The sequence below is a fragment of the Martes martes genome (genome assembly GCF_963455335.1).
Source record: "Martes martes genome assembly, chromosome: 6".
Lineage (NCBI taxonomy): Eukaryota > Metazoa > Chordata > Mammalia > Carnivora > Mustelidae > Martes > Martes martes.
This window is the reverse complement of record NC_137893.1, coordinates 65,199,895-65,219,589: the sequence shown is the minus strand read 5'-3', so window position 1 is coordinate 65,219,589 and position 19,695 is coordinate 65,199,895. Positions and strand designations below refer to the sequence as shown.

The 19,695-nt window shown below is 40.6% G+C and overlaps 1 protein-coding gene across 1 annotated transcript in view; it reads left to right on the top strand.

Annotated features, from left to right (window-relative positions):
* The window catches only part of PDE7B (phosphodiesterase 7B), a gene marked incomplete at both ends in the record, with an annotated part of 142,683 nt that overhangs the window by 62,980 nt on the left and 60,008 nt on the right, over window positions 1–19,695 (top strand). The window contains one exon of the mRNA XM_080805902.1: window positions 7,898–7,981. Within this exon, the coding sequence (XP_080662028.1) occupies window positions 7,898–7,981 (84 nt within the window). The remainder of the gene's footprint in view (window positions 1–7,897; window positions 7,982–19,695) is intronic.

The following is a 19,695-nucleotide window of genomic DNA, read 5'->3' as shown; positions in this document are numbered from 1 at the left end:
CATTATAAGTTTCTTAACACAATATATGTCTCTTTTGTTCCACTCTCCAAAGTTACAACTTTACATTTATGCACATAATTATTCTTTGATGTCCCCTCCAGTAGACTAAACTCCATGAGACCAAGACTGTTCCCAAGGTTCTTCACTATTATATTATCTGCCAAAACTACCATGTGTCATAAATATCTTGTATATTAAATATCATTTCTCAAATGAAGAACATAAAATAATGCCTCTTTTAGAATTTCCTTTTTTCTGTGATTGGCGCAACCAATCATCCAGTGATGCAATGCAGAAATCTAGGAACTATCCTTGACACCTTCCTCCCCCTCAGCCCCAGGGTTCAATTCCTCCTCACGTCCAGGTTCTCTATAGCCTCTTCTCTCTCTTCTTTGTCCTATGTCTCTCTCTCCTCCCCACCTCTCCTGCTGTGTGTGTACACATATATTTTTTTTTTCCAGAAAGCTATCACACTCATCAGATACAAAGGACATCTCTTCTGATAACAAGTGGTTTCTGAAACTAATACTATTCATTTAAGTCTCTTGTCTGTAAGAAACTTGCTTGCTAGAGACCTGGTGTAAGAGTCCAAATCACTCTTTCAACCATAATTCTAAAATGTGAATGGCCTTTCAGTGTAAAAATTATATTTAATTTAAGTACACTTATCATAATGAGAACTGAGTAATGTATAAAATTATTGAATCACTATATTGTAGACCTGAAACTAATATAAAGCTGTGTGTTAACTATACTGAAATTAAAATATTTTAAAATTTTAAAAATGATATTTAATTTAAAAATTAAACATTAAGTAATTATCTTTCAGTTTTACCAACTGAAACATTTTATAAGATACCTAGGGAGCCATTCAAGGCACAGAAATTTTCAAGTTACTTATCCATATAAAATCATAAAGCCTACAATGCTTTTTTCTGAAAGAGGGATCCAAGCCCAAACATTCCAGTACCATTAAACATCAAACTTCTTCTAGCATATGCCATATTTGCTCATTTCTGTGGCTCTCTTCTAGGTGATTAATTATCTGAGTGCCAAGATGACATGGATCTTTGTATTTTTCTTTTCCACACCTACTTTTTAACACTTTGTATAATGTTGTGAATGAGCATTTGTTGAAATGAATTCAATTAATCTAGGGTCCCCTCAGAGCCTGCCCTAGAACTGGCCCCTTTGCTAACTCACTTACTCAAAAGTTCTACTGACCTGCAAGATGCCTAGATCTCCAGTGGAGTCCAGACTCCCTGTGGTCTAACTGGCACCAATGGGTACCATGCATTCCCATGTCATGGGCTACAGCATTCCTGTCATACTGGGCTTGCAGTGCTCCCATGAAAAAGTACTGGGATAAACATTTGTCTTTCCTTGGGACATAGCTTTGGTACTTACTTTTATAACCCTAAACTACCCAGCAGACAGAGGAGAAACAGCCTGGTGGATCAAAGGAAACCATGAATAATGTCATGGGAGATCTCATTGGTCACTGCTGTAGAGAATGGGGATAGTGGCCCCGTGTAGCTGTGGTTAAACACCACAAGCTCCCGAGGCCACTTGGCTTCTAATCCCAATTCAGTCACCTGCAAGCAAGTTCTTTGTGTTCCTCAGTACAAGGGGGCTGATACACACATCTCCTTCAGGCGGACTGTCATAAGGACTAGACAAGCTCATACAGGTACAGTCCTTAAAACAGTTCCTGACTTAGAAATTCTCCTAAATAATACTGACTGTCATGGGAGGGGGAAATGAGGGGACAGGCAGAAACCTCGGGAAGAACAGTAAGTAAATAAGAATAATAGTTACTATTTTTTGAGTGCCTACCATGTGCCAGGCATCGTGAAGTGTTGGGGGTGAACAAGCACAGCTCTATCTACATCTACATCCAGAGCTGTAACATTTATTTAAAACAACAAACTTTGCTTTGGTGAGATTCTAGAATTAAAAAGCATTACCCCAGGGGCACCTGGGTGGCTCAGTCATTAAGCGTCGGCCTTCAACTCAGGTCCTGATCGCAGGGTCCTGGGATTGAGCCCCTCATTGGGCTCCTTGCTCTGCGGGATGCCTGCTTCTCCCTCTCCCGCTCCCCTTGCTTGTGTTCCCTCTCCCTCACTGTGTCTCTCTCTGTCAAATAAATAAATAAATAAATAAATAACATTATCCCAGAAATAAGTGAATAATGTGCAAGCTTACACTGGTGTTTTCACTACTTAAGGCAGACCCAGATCACATATTCCCTAAAATGACTCTGCAAATTATTCCCCTCATCCTTAATCTTTATAAGAAGACACGTTCTTTGTGTTCTTATAAGTTCTTTTATAGCTTCTTGGAATTCTCTTCAGGCGTTTCTGCTACTTCTTGTTCAATATCTTTTTTTTTTTTTATTAGACTCCTGTGTTCCTGGTGATCGTAACTTTTTTTCCCTCAACTTTTTTTTTCTTCTCATTTTCCTTCTGTAAAACCATCAAGCTGAAGAATGTCTAGTCTGAGTTGAAACCTACCTCACCTGCTTTAGAAAAGAAGGACACCGTTATTTGTATATTCACCTTCGTAATATGCAGGTCCCAAAATGCACCTTCATCATAAAGTATTTAATAAATTCTAAGCCAAAGTTGCAAGGTGGTATATACACCTTAGCCACCAGAGAGGCCCAGCCTCACTCAAAAACCTAAAGTAGAAGACTGAAGCCCCGAATAGGAAACGTGGTCTAATCAGCCATCTTGGATCTCAGGCAAGCTCATAGCCCTCAGAACAGTCATCTCTGCCTAAGTTATCTAAACTGGCTGCCTGTACTGTCCCATAAATCTACATAGAGATCAAATTGTACAACCTTCCTCCTCTTTGTTTGGCTAGATAAACATCTCAGGGAAATAATTCACTTTGCTAATTGAGAGTAGTCATCTGAAATATCTGAAGCCGCCCTCTGAGGCCATGCAGCCCGGTGAAAGCTCCTGGCTGTGATCTGGGGGTCTGGGTTCTCTCTGCCTTAAGTTTGCAAGTTTACAGCAGTGCTGTGCGTGAGTACTGTCTAAAGAAGCTCGAAGGAATACCTTTCCCGAGAGTCCCTGCTCTCCCAACGTGTCTGGGCTGCTCCACAGTGGTGGCTTTCTGACCCGACCACCGGCTCATCCTCCTTGCTCAGAGTGACTCCCCTGTGATGACTCTCCGCATGTTTCCTGCAGCTATTATCATGACCTTCCTCAACGTCTCAGATGCAGCAGGAGCACAGTAGCCATGGCTCTGTTCCTTTCCCACCCACCTTCTCTGAAATGACCTTGACCCCACAACTGGGGCCAGACTCTGGTTCCCGTCATGTGGCCCATGATCCAGCCACTGTACGTTGTCACCGCTGCCAGAGTCTCCACCATCTTTGCCAGTTACATAAGAGGCCGCAGAACGTCTGTCTGCTCCCTAGCACAAGCTTTTATGAAGCAGAGACAGCCCGAGAGGCCAAGTGGGCAAGAGGTCCATCCCGGAACCACGTCCCCTGGGAGGGTGAATGGCTGTCTCCGGGTCTTGGCTCCCGGAGCCACTCAGCTCCGCTCTCCGCCTGTGTTTGCAGCCTGAAATACCCGAGGACGACATGTTATGTTTTCGGCTTGAAGGGGCAAAAGAGAAGCAGCCCTTTCAAAATAAGAATTCCCCTGCTGTTTGTTTCATTCTGGAACACAATAAGGACAGGCTGAGGACACGACTCTGAGCTGTCAACACTTCCGACCCAGCTTCCATAGCACCTTTCACTTGCCAGAAAAAAAGTTGCTTAAGTTAAACCAGGGCCTAATGAATAGTCAAAATAATTGTTTAGCTTGGATATAAGGCCTTAGGTAAATAGATGAGTGCCTGGGACCAGAGGCCAGAAAAAGCAGCCCAGCAGGAGTCCACTTGTTCTGTTTTTCGGACATCAGCCCAGTGGCCTCTGCTTCTCCAGGGACCAGAGTTACTGAAGTATTTCTCTCTTCCCACGAGCATATTGAAGCAATTTAGCATCAGAAGGGGCTCATAAAAGCAGGGAGAAAGGGAGAGAACTTTCTACGTTAGAAATATATACTTAAGACATGAAGTTCACCTCAGCAGAGTCTCCAATTAATAGAATGCTCAACATATGGAATGTTTGGCTTGTTTGTATTTAAGTGTTCATGTGGAAAACTTTCTAAAATGCTTTGTTACCCACTTAAGATTGTCTTGCCTCCTCCTGCCTTACTAGTATTTTTAACGTGATTTCATCCTTTTTAAACACTATTATTTACTAAACCTAAAGACCATCATTAGGTTTATGAGTAATCCACTTCCAAGACGTAATTGTAGTTATAGACAGAATAATGATTGAAAAGGAACATTCCAGGTATGGGTTCTGTAGGTTCTTGTCGTTGATGTTGATTTGTTGTGTTCTGTTTATTTAGGTGTCCTTGCTATCAACTTGCTTCATGGTTTCTTTTTCCCTAAATGGCATTACATCATGAAAATTCTATTTAATTAAAAGCTTGATTAAATTAGTTGCTAGGTAATTTCAGTTCTACTGAATAATATTTTTAATAATTGCCTTCCATCTCTTACTTGAAAATAATAGATGCCTTGTTGATCCAGAACAGGATTTGGTTGTCTTACTCGTTCAGCCCATTTCCGCTGGACTGCTATTCAAATAAACAACATCTATCTGATTGAATCTCGAATTCATCAAGGGGGTGGATTTCCCTGGCATTTAGGTTCCAGGAATCGTGATGAATATGTCTTTGGTTTATCGGCAAATAGCAATCAAAGCATGCATTGGGCAATAAAAAGTGAATGCTCAACTATTCATGCAATTTTTCACCCTGATAATACAGGAGAGGGATTAACAACGTGGGGTTTAAGAGCCGATTTTGATTTTGAGCACAAGCTCCACACCTATTAGTTCCGTGAGCTCAGACAAATTATCAAATTTCCACTGGCTTCAGTTTCCTCATCTGCAACATGGTGTAATAACACCTACTCCACTGGGTTGTTGGGCAGATGATGGTCAATAATGCAAGTAAAATGCTCAGTCTGGTGTAAGGATTCAGTAACTGTTACCCACCATGCTATTTTCATGCACCTTGTAATTTCCTCACAACAACCCTATGGGGTAGGCAAAGCTGCTGTAATTATGCTAATTAATTTAAATATTAGAAAACCAGACCTCCAAGTGGTTATTGATTTGTCCATAATCAGCCAAGAGGGTAAATATTGATCCTCTCGGCAACAGGAGTTTCTGAATTACTCACGCCTTGCCTTCCCTTTACCTGCTCTGCCATGCTGTGCTGTCTTCTCGATGTTTCCCTAAGCTTAAAGCCTTACAAGATAATGGGCATCCTCTGCCTTAGACTGTCAGATGGACAAATGGAATACATTTTGGCAAAGGCTTTAAAACCTCTATTGATATTACACAGACATTTTCTGGGAAAATGGTACCTTCTGAACTGCAAAGTCAGGTGGAATGTTTTGTTAATACTGAGGGAAAAAAATGCTGGGGGACAAGTGATTTCCAATCAATGAGCCTAAAGCCATTCAGAGAAGCCCACAGGGATGATACAACAGGTCAACAAGACTAAAACCTAGCCAGCTTTGTAGACCAAATGAATACAGTCTCATCCATGCAGAAGTTGTGACATATATGTCTATCTTCTAAAACTAAAATAGAAATCATTTAGGCAGTGCTGAATTTATTCTATCATTTTGACGTGCTGTATTTTCTCCATGGCTGCTAAATTTCACCTTCTATCATGTGAGGGCCTGTGATTTTTTTTAAACCAGGTGTGGACTCTCCTTAGGGTTAGTAACCAATGGTATTGAGAAGAGAGCTCTGCTCAGTAACCTAGATTTAAGGACCAGCCCTGCTAATTCTGAGCTTAAAGAACCATAAGCTTAGGCAATCACTTAAAGTCAATAACCATCTATTGAGTGCCTTTAAAGATTTATTTATTTATTTGAGAGATAGAGGGAACAGAGGGAGGGTCATAGGGAGAGAGTCATCAAGCAGACTCCCTACTGAGTGGGGAGATCAACTGGGGGTCAGTCCCATGACTCATGAGGTCATGACCTGAGCTGAAACCAAGAGTTGGATGTTTAACCAACTGAGCCATCCAGGCATCCATACTGAGTGCCTTTAAGGGGCCTGAGCTCTGAGCTGGGACTGGGAAGGTGGACAGCAGTCCTTTGTTTTTTTTTCCCTGAGCCTCCTTTTTCTCACCTATGTGGTAAGGATAATAATAGTGATTCTCTTCACAAGACTATTGTGAGGATCCAATGAGATGAAGAAGAAAATAAATATACTGTGATGTTTGTGAAAGTGCTTTGTAAACTTTCCAAAGTGTTATAAACATGGGGTGTTCAAGACAAGTTGCTGAAGACAGGAAAACCCTTCAACTCTCCCCAGTGACTTTCTTATAACTGCTGGCCATCCACTCCAGGAGCTTGCCAAATGCTAACAGCATTCCTTTCTTTGATGTCAGATGATATTCATATTTATAAAAGTACTTTTCCATCTCTTTCCTCCTCCTCCCACTTTGCTTTATTCCATAAACTGTAACATTCCTTAATATCAGTATGGCACTATAATATCAGATTATATAAAGCATTAAATAAGGTACCAATATAAAATTCAAAGCACGGAATAGTCCAGAGGCTCACAGCTTGCAGTTGGTAAGCCCGTCTATTTGTAAGGGATATTTTAAACATTGCCAATGGTGTGGATTACAGCTGAAGGGGATCTCATCCAGGCGCTGGTTAACTACAGGAGGTGGGAATGGTAGAGAGAAGACTGTCCCTCCTCTCTACTCATAGGCTAAGGCCCACTGCTGCCTCATGTCTGGGAAAGAGTAGTTTATGGGAGTGGACCCATTACTCATGGAACTGAAATTTTCCCTGATTCAGTTCTTCCAGAAATATAGTAGATCTCATGTATTTTTACCTCTCCTCTAATTCCACACTTCATGTACTAATTGGCAAATTTATATTTATTCTTGTCAACAGAAGACATTCACTTAGAGTCTGTTATATGCCATACAATACACAAAGCTGTATGGAAAAATGCAAAACACATAATATGCAGGGTCCTTGCTTTTCAGGAGTTGAGAAAGAAGTAAACCCAGCATTTATGGCAAGACAGCAAGTGTTATTTTAGATTCTTCAACCAATGATACTTTAAAAGGAGGCAACTGATGCTAAGAGAAATAAATTTCCCAAGACCGTACAGGTAACAGGTGTCTGAGCTGAGATTGACCCCAAGTCTGTTTCGTTCCAAAGTCAGTGCCCTTGATCGGGAAGGCAGAAGACACATCACAAAGGAAAGTGAACGCAGACATTAAAGAAAACCTACAAAAAAATAAGTTCTACAAACCCTAGCAACTATTATGTCCAAGAGAGGCGAAGTATCCAAACTACCTGGAGTGGGATGGGCCTTCACTGAGCGGGTTCTAAAGCAGATTCATGATACAGCCTAGGCAACAGGATGGTAGACACCAGTCGGAAGGCAACTGTGCTGGAACCAAGAGAGTAACACTGGGCAATTAAACATGTTAATAAGAATAAAAGCTATAATCCCAGAACACCGTTTGTCCTTCCCAATTCAGATGCCTCATCTTTGTGGCCCTCGGACAATGGACATTTTGTAAATTCCTATGATTTTCACAGATCCATCTTCCAGGCAGATCTAAAAGGGAGCAGAGTGCTGCTTCGCTCATTAGAGTATTGCCAAGTTCATTACACTCAGCATTCATTAAATATCCCTTCTCACGTAGCTCTCTATTATGCAAGGTGAATGGAAATCATTTTCCTCCTGACATTTGGTGTTGGTTCCAGTGACATAAGTGGAAAAGTGAATATACTTGGCAATGTTTTCAAACATTTGTTTGGATTTTCTGTTTTTTAGGAGATGTACGACTAAGGGGTCAGACGGGGGTTCCTGCTGAACGCCGTGGCTCCTACCCATTCATTGACTTCCGCCTACTTAACAGTGAGTAATCAAGTGTACCTGGAAAGGAACAAACGTTTCCTTAAAAAAAAAAAAAAAAAAACTCACTTCCCTCTGAACTTCAAAACCCTCCGAGGTCTGCCTTCCTTCCTCCATGTCTCCCTCCCAAATGGAACTTAACCCTTTGTCTTTAGATTTCCTCCCTAGTGACATAATTCTAGCCCTGCCTACCTGCCTGAGCTTTAGTGAGGATCAAATGAGATCAGGTCAGCTTTAAAAATGTAAGTCTTATGTTACCTAACTAAAATTTAAATAAAATTTTGAAAAGAAAAAAATAAACTTCAATAAAGTGGGAAAAATTAAAATAAAAGTGTAAGTCTTAAAAACTGTGAAGCCCTATACAAGGAAGCTTATCCCTTTCATTATCCAGCACATTCTTTCCACCATCATCCTGGACTCAACCAGATGAGATTCTATTTCATTGCTAAAACTCCACAGGGAAACCTATTATGCCGCTGCCCTTAGTAACTATCTGTTGTGTCATTCTACCTTCTTTATCCAATCGAGGTCCCTGAGATCCATTCTCACGTTTCTAGTAATACTCTTCATCATGGCAGAGCCCTAGAAGTCTGGACTTGCTGCTTCCTCCATTATGAATACCTCAGAAAGTCATTCATTTCTACCTTTCCCCTTCATATACTTCTCCTTATTTGGAGTTTTTCTGAACCTCCAGTTCATAACTCTGTTAATCTCAAATTCCTTTGGAAACCCAGACCAGTGACTAGTCTCTCCACCTTATTTCATGTCTTCTAACTATCGCAACCATCCAGCACTTTGGACTTAGAGAGGCCGGTGGAGGTAGAAAGTGGATAAATTTCAGTTTGCTTCAAGGTTTTCAGTGTTTGGTTCTCATGTCACTTCCCATCCATAAATTTTGAAGTGCTGGATTGCAACCACATGGTATTACTTTCCTTTGGAATAAACAAGTTCAGCGGAAGAGGTAATCCGATTTACCTTAGCCCCTAAAAATTACTAAGAGATGTCAAAACTTGCTATCTTTAGATCCTCAAAAGCTCAGTAGGGGATGGAAATGTTTATGATCTTCTAGCTCATTAAACTTCCCTATCAATGTACAATATCTATTTTCTCAGTTCTTTCTGGGACACAGAGATGTGGAGCAACGTTTCCATACTAGAGATAACCTCCCCAACACAGGCCCCAAAAATACACTGTAGAAGACACATTTGATTTGCCAAACCAATGCAATATTGGATATATTGGGGGGTATAGTTCAGAGCTCTGATGGTGTCTCTTAAGTTTCCTTATGACCTCCACGAGGCTGTTCCAGCTACCCATGGAAGTTACCCCTTTGACAGTCTCTAGACTATACTGATTTCCAGTTGCCAGGGACAAGGTTCCACCAAGCAAGATAGGGATGAGTAAAGGGTATATTTATTTCACTGTCTCACAGACACCAGGGCTCTCCAATGGCTTCACCTACTAAGTGTGAGATGGAGAAAACCCAAAAAGCCTCTCTCAATATTAGATGAGATGTTATATCATGGTTTCCGGTATGAGGCATGGACGAATTCAGAAAATAGGAGAAACTTCTCTTTATAATGTCAAGGTTCCAAATGACATAATCTGTTTCTAAATTATGCTACTATTAATAAGCAACATCAGCTAATAGCAGTTATCTTTGTAAGTGGGGTTATGGAGTATTTCACTGTCTACATCATAGGTTTCTGTAACACTTGGATTTTGGGTTTTTTACAATTAGTTTTTTTAGTTTTATAACATTTAAAAAAATGAAAAAATATAAAAAATTTAAACAGAAAACCAATGCAGATAATATTTCACTATATAACAAATCACATACAAGCAGGTGCCATCCTGTTACCCATCTTCTATAGGTCCTCCAGAAACTTCCTAGTGCCTGGACTCACCCCGGCCTCCTTCCCTTGGTATGAGATGCTCTCTTCTCCTCCACTCCCATCTCACTCCATCTATTGCTCATGACCCTCCACACATTAAGTGACAGTGTTGGCCCTTCATTTGGAAATCCACTTTCTCCTCTGCTCAGCACTCTACTCTAGATAATTCCTTCACTTATGTCTCTTTATCAGTAAAACATGCTAAAGCAATATCAATTTGCCTTCATTGTATTTTGCTTTATGGTGGACTCCATTTCTTTCCTAGATGTATAAAACATATCCCTAAATAGACTACGAGATCTCAAAGAACTGACCTCTCACTTGCATTTGTTACCAATTAGATCAAAAGTTCCCCCCAAAAGATTATATTAAATGATTACAACATCTGTCATCCCCTATATTTTGTTCAACAGCTCAGATAGGACTGAAGCCCTCTGAGATTTTTCCTTGTCTGTGGTACTTTCCATTCATTTGTCAAATGCCTGCTGTACCCGGTTAGAGAGTTTAAAACAGAATCAATAACATGACTGTGGTCACTTTCCAGTTTCTAGATTAGCCTGCGATTACAGCAGCTTGTCACCAGGTAGCAGCAGGTGTGTGTCTATCTGTGTTCCATACAGTGACTTAAGATAGAATATTTATTTTTTTTTAAGATTTTATTTATTTATTTGAGAGAGAACAAGTGAGAGAGGAGAAGGTCAGAGGGAGAATCAGACTCCCCGAGGAGCTGGGAGCCAGATGCGGGACTCGATCCTGGAAGTCCGGGATCATGACCTGAGCCGAAGGCTGTCGCTCAACCAACTGAGCCACCCAGGCGCCCCTAAGATAGAATATTTAAATACAGATCCTATTTAATTCTCTTTAATGTCGTTCATGTTCTTGTTGAGATTTGCCTGCCTGAGTTGTTAATGTATGCTTCCTGCCTAAAAGGGAACATTTTAAATATAATTCTATAAAGATATAAAGATAAACTCCAAAGGAACATTTTAAGATTTTCTTCTAAAACTTTTATTTTTACCAACTGATTCCAGTTCTACACAGTAAGTACTGGACTAGTTTAAAGTGATTTTTTGTATCATTTACCTTCATTGTGGGTCATTTTTTTTCAAGTATAGGCAGAGACTGAAGACTTTATTTTCCTCAGGTGCTTGCAGTTTTCGCCACTCTGCCAAGCTAGAATACGGGTAGGACTTTTTTTAAAAGACCATTTATAGGAAAAACCAAATCACCAGAGCCTTTCTCCCCTATGTCTGCATCCCTGCTGCTCTTCTTAGTGAAATCCACGTGGCTGCCACTCCCTGTCCAAAATGTGGCAGGAGGTTCACCTTCTACCCCCCCACTTCAGCATATGTCTTGAATGGCTGGAACATGACTAAGAAAAAATGTACATTAAATAGTAAGGTCCATTGTACTTCTTCATTGGCCCTCCCAGCTACTGCCCCAACCAGCCATAGCAGAACAAGAAGATGTCAGAATTAGTATCTAAAATATCTTCCTGTCAGAACAAAACTTGTAGACATTAAAACAGATGACTAGAATGAGAATGAGCCAATGAAAACCAATGCAGTAATCTATGCTCCCACCCATCCCTGTCTCATAAAAAAGATTTTATTGGCAAACAGCCCTGCCCTTCATTTATATATCATCCACAGCTACTTTCCAACAAAGACCATATGACCCACAAAGCCGAAAATACTTAACTGTATGACCCTTAACAGAAAAGAGTGACTAACCCTTAAGTCAGTTTTTTAAACAAAGTTAAAAGTTTATGACATCTCCGTAGGTACATTCACCCTGGTCTATTTTCCTTCGTTAATGTCATTTTTTTTCCCAATCCCCAGCGCCACCACTTTACTTTCAAGAACGGACTCACTTGACTTAATTTACATGAGATAGAAGTGTAAACAGAAAGGGAACTTCTGGGGTGCCTGGGTGGCTCAGTGAGTTAAAGCCTCTGCCTTGGCTCAGGTCATGATCCCAGGGTCCTGGGATCAAGCCCCGCATCAGGCTCTCTGCTCAGCAGGGAGCCTGCTTCCTCCTCTCTCTCTGCCTACTTGTGATCTCTGTCTGTCAAATAAATAAATAAAATCTTTAAAAAAAAAAAAAGAAAGAAAGGGAACTTCCTTGTTCATTCAGATTTTAAATTCCTCAGTTCCAATTTCCAACTGAACAAACATTGTTCTGGAAGAGGTATCTCTTTCCCCCTATTTTTTGAAGACATGGTACTACCATGCCTATGTACTTGTCTACATATAAGGGGTCAAATTTGCACCTGTTGTCGAGGCAAACTTATTAATGCTGTTTTCACTCCCTAGGTATTCTGGTTTAGACAATAATTACAAGGCCAATGGTTTTTTTAAAGTTTTTCCTACCAAAAAAATTTACTTCAAGACAACACTTCTTAAATGTCACTTTCAATCCAGGAATAAAGATCTGAAATCCTCCTCATAAGAGACACATCCAGACCCACGCATTTCTTTATTGAGAAATATGTCAGATAAAGTTACCTGTTGACAGCCAGTTTCATTTACTGTTTATGTTTTATATAATTGAGAAAAGAGGCATTTGTGTTAATTTTGAGAAGCTTCTCTAGATAAGAAGCAGAAAAAATGTAGCTTCAGCACCGTTGTGTGGGCTCAGGAATCATAGACCTTTAAAGAAGAGGATTATCCTTACGCCAAAGCATGGAGGGGCAGAAGAGAGGGAGAGAAAAGAATGACAATTATTTTTATTCTGTGTGAGATATGAAAACAGGGACCCGGAGGAGGGCAGGAGGAATGGGAATGTAAGGACTCCGTTATCCCAATGCCACCGTCCTACAAATTTATGTCATTCCCTAACCCTGGAGGGAAACGAGAGAAGAGAAAACGGAGAAAATGTTCTGAGAAATGTGTGGCCACAGAGGCAAAAATGTCGCATAAGCGATCACAGTTTTCTCCAGAACAGGTGGCTACAGCACCCTTGTACCTCTCTGTCTCCTGGTTTAATGTAATCAGTAGGCTGAGTAGATAATGACTAGGTGGAGATGTTCCCATGGCAACCATTTCAGAGCAACACAATGACTTCCACACTCGCGCGGCAAAGGAAGTGACATGCAAAGCAAACATTCCCAGTGACTGTGGAGCTTGAAGGAACGAGGCAGCTTCAGCTGGAAGTTTTAGGGAGGCACGTTTCAGCTGCCTCAGAGAGCCTGGAGCCCCAGAGCAGCCACGGTCTTTGCAGGAGGAGGAGGTTAATTGGCTCTTTGGCTTTTCCTGTTGGCTAATTTGCTAATCTTGATCTTTAAAGTTCTATTCCTCCAGATCTGCTTCTCCAGGCAGAGCCATTTTAACTCCACAAATGTGAGGTAATTTTAATAGAGCTACAAAAAGATTTTCCCTTGTTCATTATTGTTGAAATAGAACTAATAAATACTATTTATTCATATATATGAATATATATGTGTTTTATATATTATAATTATATTATGTAATGCATATTTATACATATGTATTATACATACATACACATTAGACATACATTTATACATATAATACTTATATTATGTAATACATAATTAGACAAAATTGGACAAATATTTTATGTAAATATAAAATAATATAAATAATATATAAATATATAATTTTATTAATATGTAAATATATAATTAAAATATATATATTATTGTCTATTATTATGGAGGAGAAGTGACCCAGAATTTCAAAGACTTTTTTAAAAGCTGCCATCAAGGGGTGCCCTGGTGGTTCAGGCAGTTAAGCATCTGCCTTCCGCTGAGGTCATGATTCCAGTATCCTGGAATCCAGCCCTGTAGGTTCTCCCCTCAGCGGGGAGTCTTCCTCTCCCTCTCCCTCTTCCCCTTCCCCCCAGCTCGTGCTCTCACTCTCTCTCTCTCTCAAATAAATAAAATCTTTAAAAATAAATGAATAAAAAAATAAAAGCTGACATCTAAACCATTACACCCTGCAGAAATATAAAATACGTTCACAGAAGAACGATCAACAAAATCTACCCAGCGCGTTACAAACCATCTGGTACTAAGGGATGCCCCCCTCTTGAAGAGGGACAATTTGCTTACAAACTCAGTTTTCTAAGAAAGAATTCCTAGCAGATGGTGACAGCCTTTCAGTCATCTTCTTAAAGGTGATTCTTAATGTTACCTATGAGAATCACACAAAATGTAAAGGGCTTAAATTAAAATGTTCCAGGGTGAGATGTTTTTGAGGGTATAAACTCACAACTAGTAGATAGATAAGTCCAGGAAATCCAAAGCACAACACGGTGATTATAGTCAGCAGTACTGCATTATATACTTCAAAGTTGTTAGGAGACTACATCTTAATTATTCTCACCACAATAATTAAATGGTAATTATATGACCTAACAGGTGTTAGCTAACACTGTAGTAATCATAGAGCAATATATAAATGTATCAAATCAAACACCTTATACACTTAAACTTACACAATATTACATGTCAATTATGTCTCAACTAAAAAAGAAAGAGAAAATAAAACATCCTTTAACAAATGTTATGGGATGTTTGGGAAGAAGTCATGTTCAGAAGATGATAGCCAGTTCTCCCCCTGTGACTAAGTTCAGGCTCCCAGCCCCATGCTCTACAAGCAGAGAAGGGAGATAGCAGCTGGGACAAGCTCAGACTTCTTGTGAGTACCAGAGTAACACTTCAAAATTTCAAAGTTCAAAAGTTGTCTAGAAGAACTACAAGAACTCCCAGAAGAAAGACAAGACAAGATGCTGACTGTGGTCGTGGTTCCTTTCTAACTCACGTGGGTCATACTCCATGATGTGCACCCAGGGTCTGTGGCTACAAGCTCCCCAGCACTCCACACACAGAAATGCCAGACCAGTAGGATGGTTAGCCACGGAAATGCCACTGCATTGCGGAAGACATAACTGATATCAGCCTCACTGTTTCACTCACTCCCTGTCACTACTCCCCAGTGACCATTGATGGAGTACCTCCTGACGTAGGCAGTGAGCCAGGTGCTAGAGATACAAAGATAAATGAGACACAGCCACAGTCTTTGAGGAATGTATAGAGACATAAACCTGTACATTCTGATGTGTTCTGATACATTTAATAATACATGCATGTAGACTAAAAGTATACATAGTATGAGAAACATGTTTGTGTATACAGGATTCAGAGGAGAGCATGATTAACTTTGGGGAAGGGAACAGTTAACTCAGTCTTGGGAAAATAGGGAAGGCGTTCTGGAGGAATTAAAGCAGGAACAACTTTAGAGCAACAATGAAGTGAAGGAGGACTGCACACTAAGGCCAACATTTTTACAGCCATTCTGAAATGTGCTTCAAGACCTAAGGAACCAGGAAGGAGTCATCAACAATTCTACTCAACTAGATATAAATTTCATTGGAAGATGAGGTATTCAAGTAGGAGCCAAACAAAGAAGTCAAGAGAGATCATTCAATGTACCTGACTTTCTGGGGAAATCCACAATGAAATAGAAAGTTTTTGTCTTCTAAAGCTAAAACTGAAACTAGCCACTGCCTTTTGTTAACCTGGCTGACATTGTTTAATAGATTTATTATTTTGTATATGATTGATAAAAAATAGAAAATCAAAATAGGGAGCCTAGTATTTCCTCTGGGTTGTCATTCATTCATTCAATGAATAGAACATCTACTTTATGCCAAGTCAGCCATGAAGCCAAGGTGCCCTGAGCCACACCAGTAACCACACAGCTGGGATAGCTCCTGTCTCAGACAGTCGTGGGACTGGATTCTGCCAAAGACCCCGCAATATCTGAACAATTCCTTTCAAGTCAACAAGGACTGTGGATAGCAGGGTGGCACTTACTACATCCTATACCTGGGCTGAGGATTCTGAGTGCTCAAAAGGAAACTTTAAGATATTCCCTTACCCTCAAAGACCTCACTACATGGGCAAGACACACATACGTTAAACTATACAAGGAGTGTACAAGAACATAAGTGATCTAGTTCTAAAAGAATTGACAGAGACAACTAATTAGAGACACAAGAAGGCAGAGATTACTGATGTGTTCTGAGCAGGAAAAGCGGGCTTATGGTCTTGTGCTGAACCCTCAGAGATAAGATAGAGTGTCCTCTAGTTAAGGAATTGCCTAAAAGTGAGACTGAGCTGACATATGGGAGACATTAAGTCAGTGGGAGAAGATCCAGAAAGTAGTAATGTATGTTGACTAGAGAGAAAGCGAAAGGTTTAGAATGCCAAGATAAAGAACTTGAACTTGACTCATTAAGCAAGGAAGGTCACGAGAGAATTTTGAGAAAAACATAGACAGCATAAAATAGGATTTAAGAAAATTAACTAACACTCCTATGTAGGAGGGGCAGACTCAGTAAATCAAGAGAAACGTGATCAGGCCACAGACTATGGCGGAAGTAGAAAGAAGGTCTAAATCCAGAGATGACATGGAGACAAGGAGATAAAACTTGATGATACTGAATGCTGGGAAATCCCGGGGTGGATCTGGCCACGTGAAGAACTGGAGATGAGATCAACCAAGAGCAAAGATGGAGGGTGAGTTGGGAGAAGACAGCGAGCTCAGGGACAGGTTGTTTCCAAGAATGAAAGGGAAATGTCCAAGAGAGAGCTGCAAATAAGGGACTGCAGTGCAGTTCAGAAAGGCCTGATCTGGAAGTTCCACTTGGGAATCATAATCCTCCATGAGCCATAGGACCAGAACAGGTATCACCAAACCAACGACTTCATTCCAGGGACCCTATAATTGTAGTGTCTAATAAGCTTGATTTAGAAGTGTAAGACTACCGATAATAAAACCCACAAAGAAGTCTTACCAGCCATTTATTTTCCTCTGTGAGAAACCAGACACCACGATTCAGATACCGTCCTACCTCGCACCATGGATTCTAGTCAGTACAAACACATTTGTTTATGTCAGAGCCCAGTGGGTTTGCAAACTCACCACTTGAATGTAGCACAGAGAAATGGCCATTTTCTACTGCAGCACTTCCGTGAGTAAAACCCTGACTTCCTCAGTCTTTCTGGTATAGTGGCTTCTTTAGATTTATAGAGACAGTAAAATCAAAAGAGAAGCAGGAGTAAATTAAGTTTCTTTTGACTGAAGTTATCCTATGAGTCACTCAGTTAGAATGAGTTGTTTGTTAAACAAAATTAAATTCAACCTCCCACCCAGAAGGAAGCGCAAGCCTATCTCTTGTGACTCCGTTAATAAACAAAATGAGGGGTTATGTCGTGTCACTGCTACCCTACCTTCAAAGTCTTAGAAGATTTAATTGACTTGCCAAGGGTCCATATTTAACTCTACATGTGAGAAAAGAGAAAGTGTTCCAGCCTCAGAATCTTTTGTGTGTTTCCGAACTGAGATCTCAGGGTTCCCACACAAGCTCAAGAAGACGGTTTTCTCTCTTAACTAGCAAACCAAATTGCCTTGGGTCACCTGGGTGGTTTATTATTCATGAGTAACCTAAGAAGGGAGGACAGCAATTACTGAGGAGAGTCCCCAAGGGAACATGGCCAGTGCCTCGGCACCTAACAAGAGCCACCACCACACCTTTGAGATGGGAGGTGCTCCATTCCAGGGCAAGGCTGAAGGAGGCCAGGTGGAGGTCCCTCTTGGGCGAGGTCCCTCTTGGTCAAGGCCCCCCAAGGCCAGAGGTCTCCTGAAGGCGGAGAAGCACAGGAGGGCCGCTGCAAACACCAGAAATAGCCGAGGTCCTGCCCACCTAACCACAGGCTGCTTCTCCACGTGGCCCACCATCGTTGTCCAGCCCAGAGCCCCACCACACACACCACACACCCACTGCTAAGTGTGCGCTCTAAACCGTGCTTAAAGGAGGAAGTAGACAGAAAGACAAAGAGCTTTGAAGTCAGACCTGGCTTTGAATCCTACTTCTCTTGTGAGTGTGGGAAAAGTGCCCAAACTACTCACTGTCCATACCTGTGGAAGGAGATGGTACCATCAGCCTCACTGGGTTGAGGGGAGAGGTAGATGCATCAATCAGTGTCTCCAGCAGCCTGTCTTGCTTATAATAGGTCTTCTGTAGATGTAGTTGAATTTTGGATGTATCTTCTCCCTCCACTGAGTACACCACCCCCCCACCCCAGCCACCTCTTCTCCTAAGTATATATTCACCTCTCAAGCCCTCTCCCAGCATTATGACCTTTGCAAAGACTGCTTGCACCCTCCCAGGGGACTGATGACTCATTCCCTCCTCTGTGCTCCCACCACATCTCCAAGAGAAATCCACCACCCTGTAACTGCAAACTGTTTTGAACCTGAATCTTTGGAGAGCATATTTCAAAACGTCCCAGCAAGACTGGCTCTGGACCTTCATGAGTATTAGGGAACCACTGATAGAGGTCAATTATGCCACACACATAGTATAGCAAATAGTAGTAATAATAATAATAATAATACGTGTGGAGCTCTTAGGTTCTAGACCCTGCTTTACATGCTTTGCACAAGATTAATGCGTCTAATCCCAACCAGATCCCTAGGAAGTAGGCACTACTATTTCAGACAAGAAAACTAAGGCCCAAAGAAAAGAAACTCACCCAAGAAATAACTTGTAAGCCGAATTTCAAAGCCCAAAAATCCAATACCAGAGCACAAGCTCTTAACGATAATGTACTATAATTCCTTCTTAGAAATGAATTTTAATGGTCAAAGGCAATACATGTATGCAATACATTCCTTTTCTGTGTTGCATATATAATTACTCATATGAAATATTTTTCGTACATTATAATAGTCATTTTCTTTTTCTAGTACATTTAGACACTCTCCTTTTTGGTACACAAATGCCTCAATATCTTCGACCAAATATTTCTATAACTTAGTGAGAAGATGAATAATCATACATCAAAACACTGGATTTGGCAACTTCTCAGCTATATACTCCTACTGCTCTGGTAGAAGATGCCAAACGACAAGTCGCCTGTTTCATTATCTGAGCTTGTATTCTTTGATAAGAAGGAGAAGGGTGTGGTGGTGACTACGGAGGACACTTGCAGGCCTTCCCTAAAGCAGAAGGAAATGGAATTGCTATTGTGACAAAGTCAGATTTGAGGCTGCCACCGGTTGCTTTAATTTTTCTCAAGGGGGAGTTGGTTATTTCCTGTCACGCAAACTGTGCATAACTGAAAGAAAGTTTCTCAAAACGTTGATAATATGTTAAATAAAAAGAAGCAGGATCTTAAGGATGTCGGTTATGTTTTTTAAAATACACTAAAGTTTTAACAGGTGTGGCTTCAAGGTGATTATTATTTCTTTCTTCCTGATACTCTATTTTTTTTCTACCGGAAGATATATCCCTCGTATAATCAGAACAAAGGGGATTTTATTAAAAAGAAAAAGCAATATCAACCCAAAATGGAATTTTTTTTCTAAATAAGGTAATACCAAGCTGCAGAAAGTGAAGCTGCAGCCATGGGCCAGAAAACTTTATTTGCTCAGCCACCTTGGAAAGATTATTGGAAATTACGAGGCTAGGTACTTCTAAAAGCTATGTATGATACTTCACAATAATGCCTTGTCATTTCAAGAGGAAATTTATTCCAAAAAGCATGAAATCCAAGGTCTAATTCACGTTCAAACAGCACTTTACCTTTGACAAACCTTCTAAATGAAGGCGATCAAGAGGTCTTTTAGCCAGGTTTCTCAGTTTACAAGCAAAAAACAAAACAAAACAAAACGAAAACCAAAAATAAGAACAGAAAAGAAAAACAAAAAGAAAACAGAGATGCTAAGTGACTCTTTGCAAGGTAATGAAAGCGTTAAGATCTAGGATTCAGGTCTTTTGACATTCTGT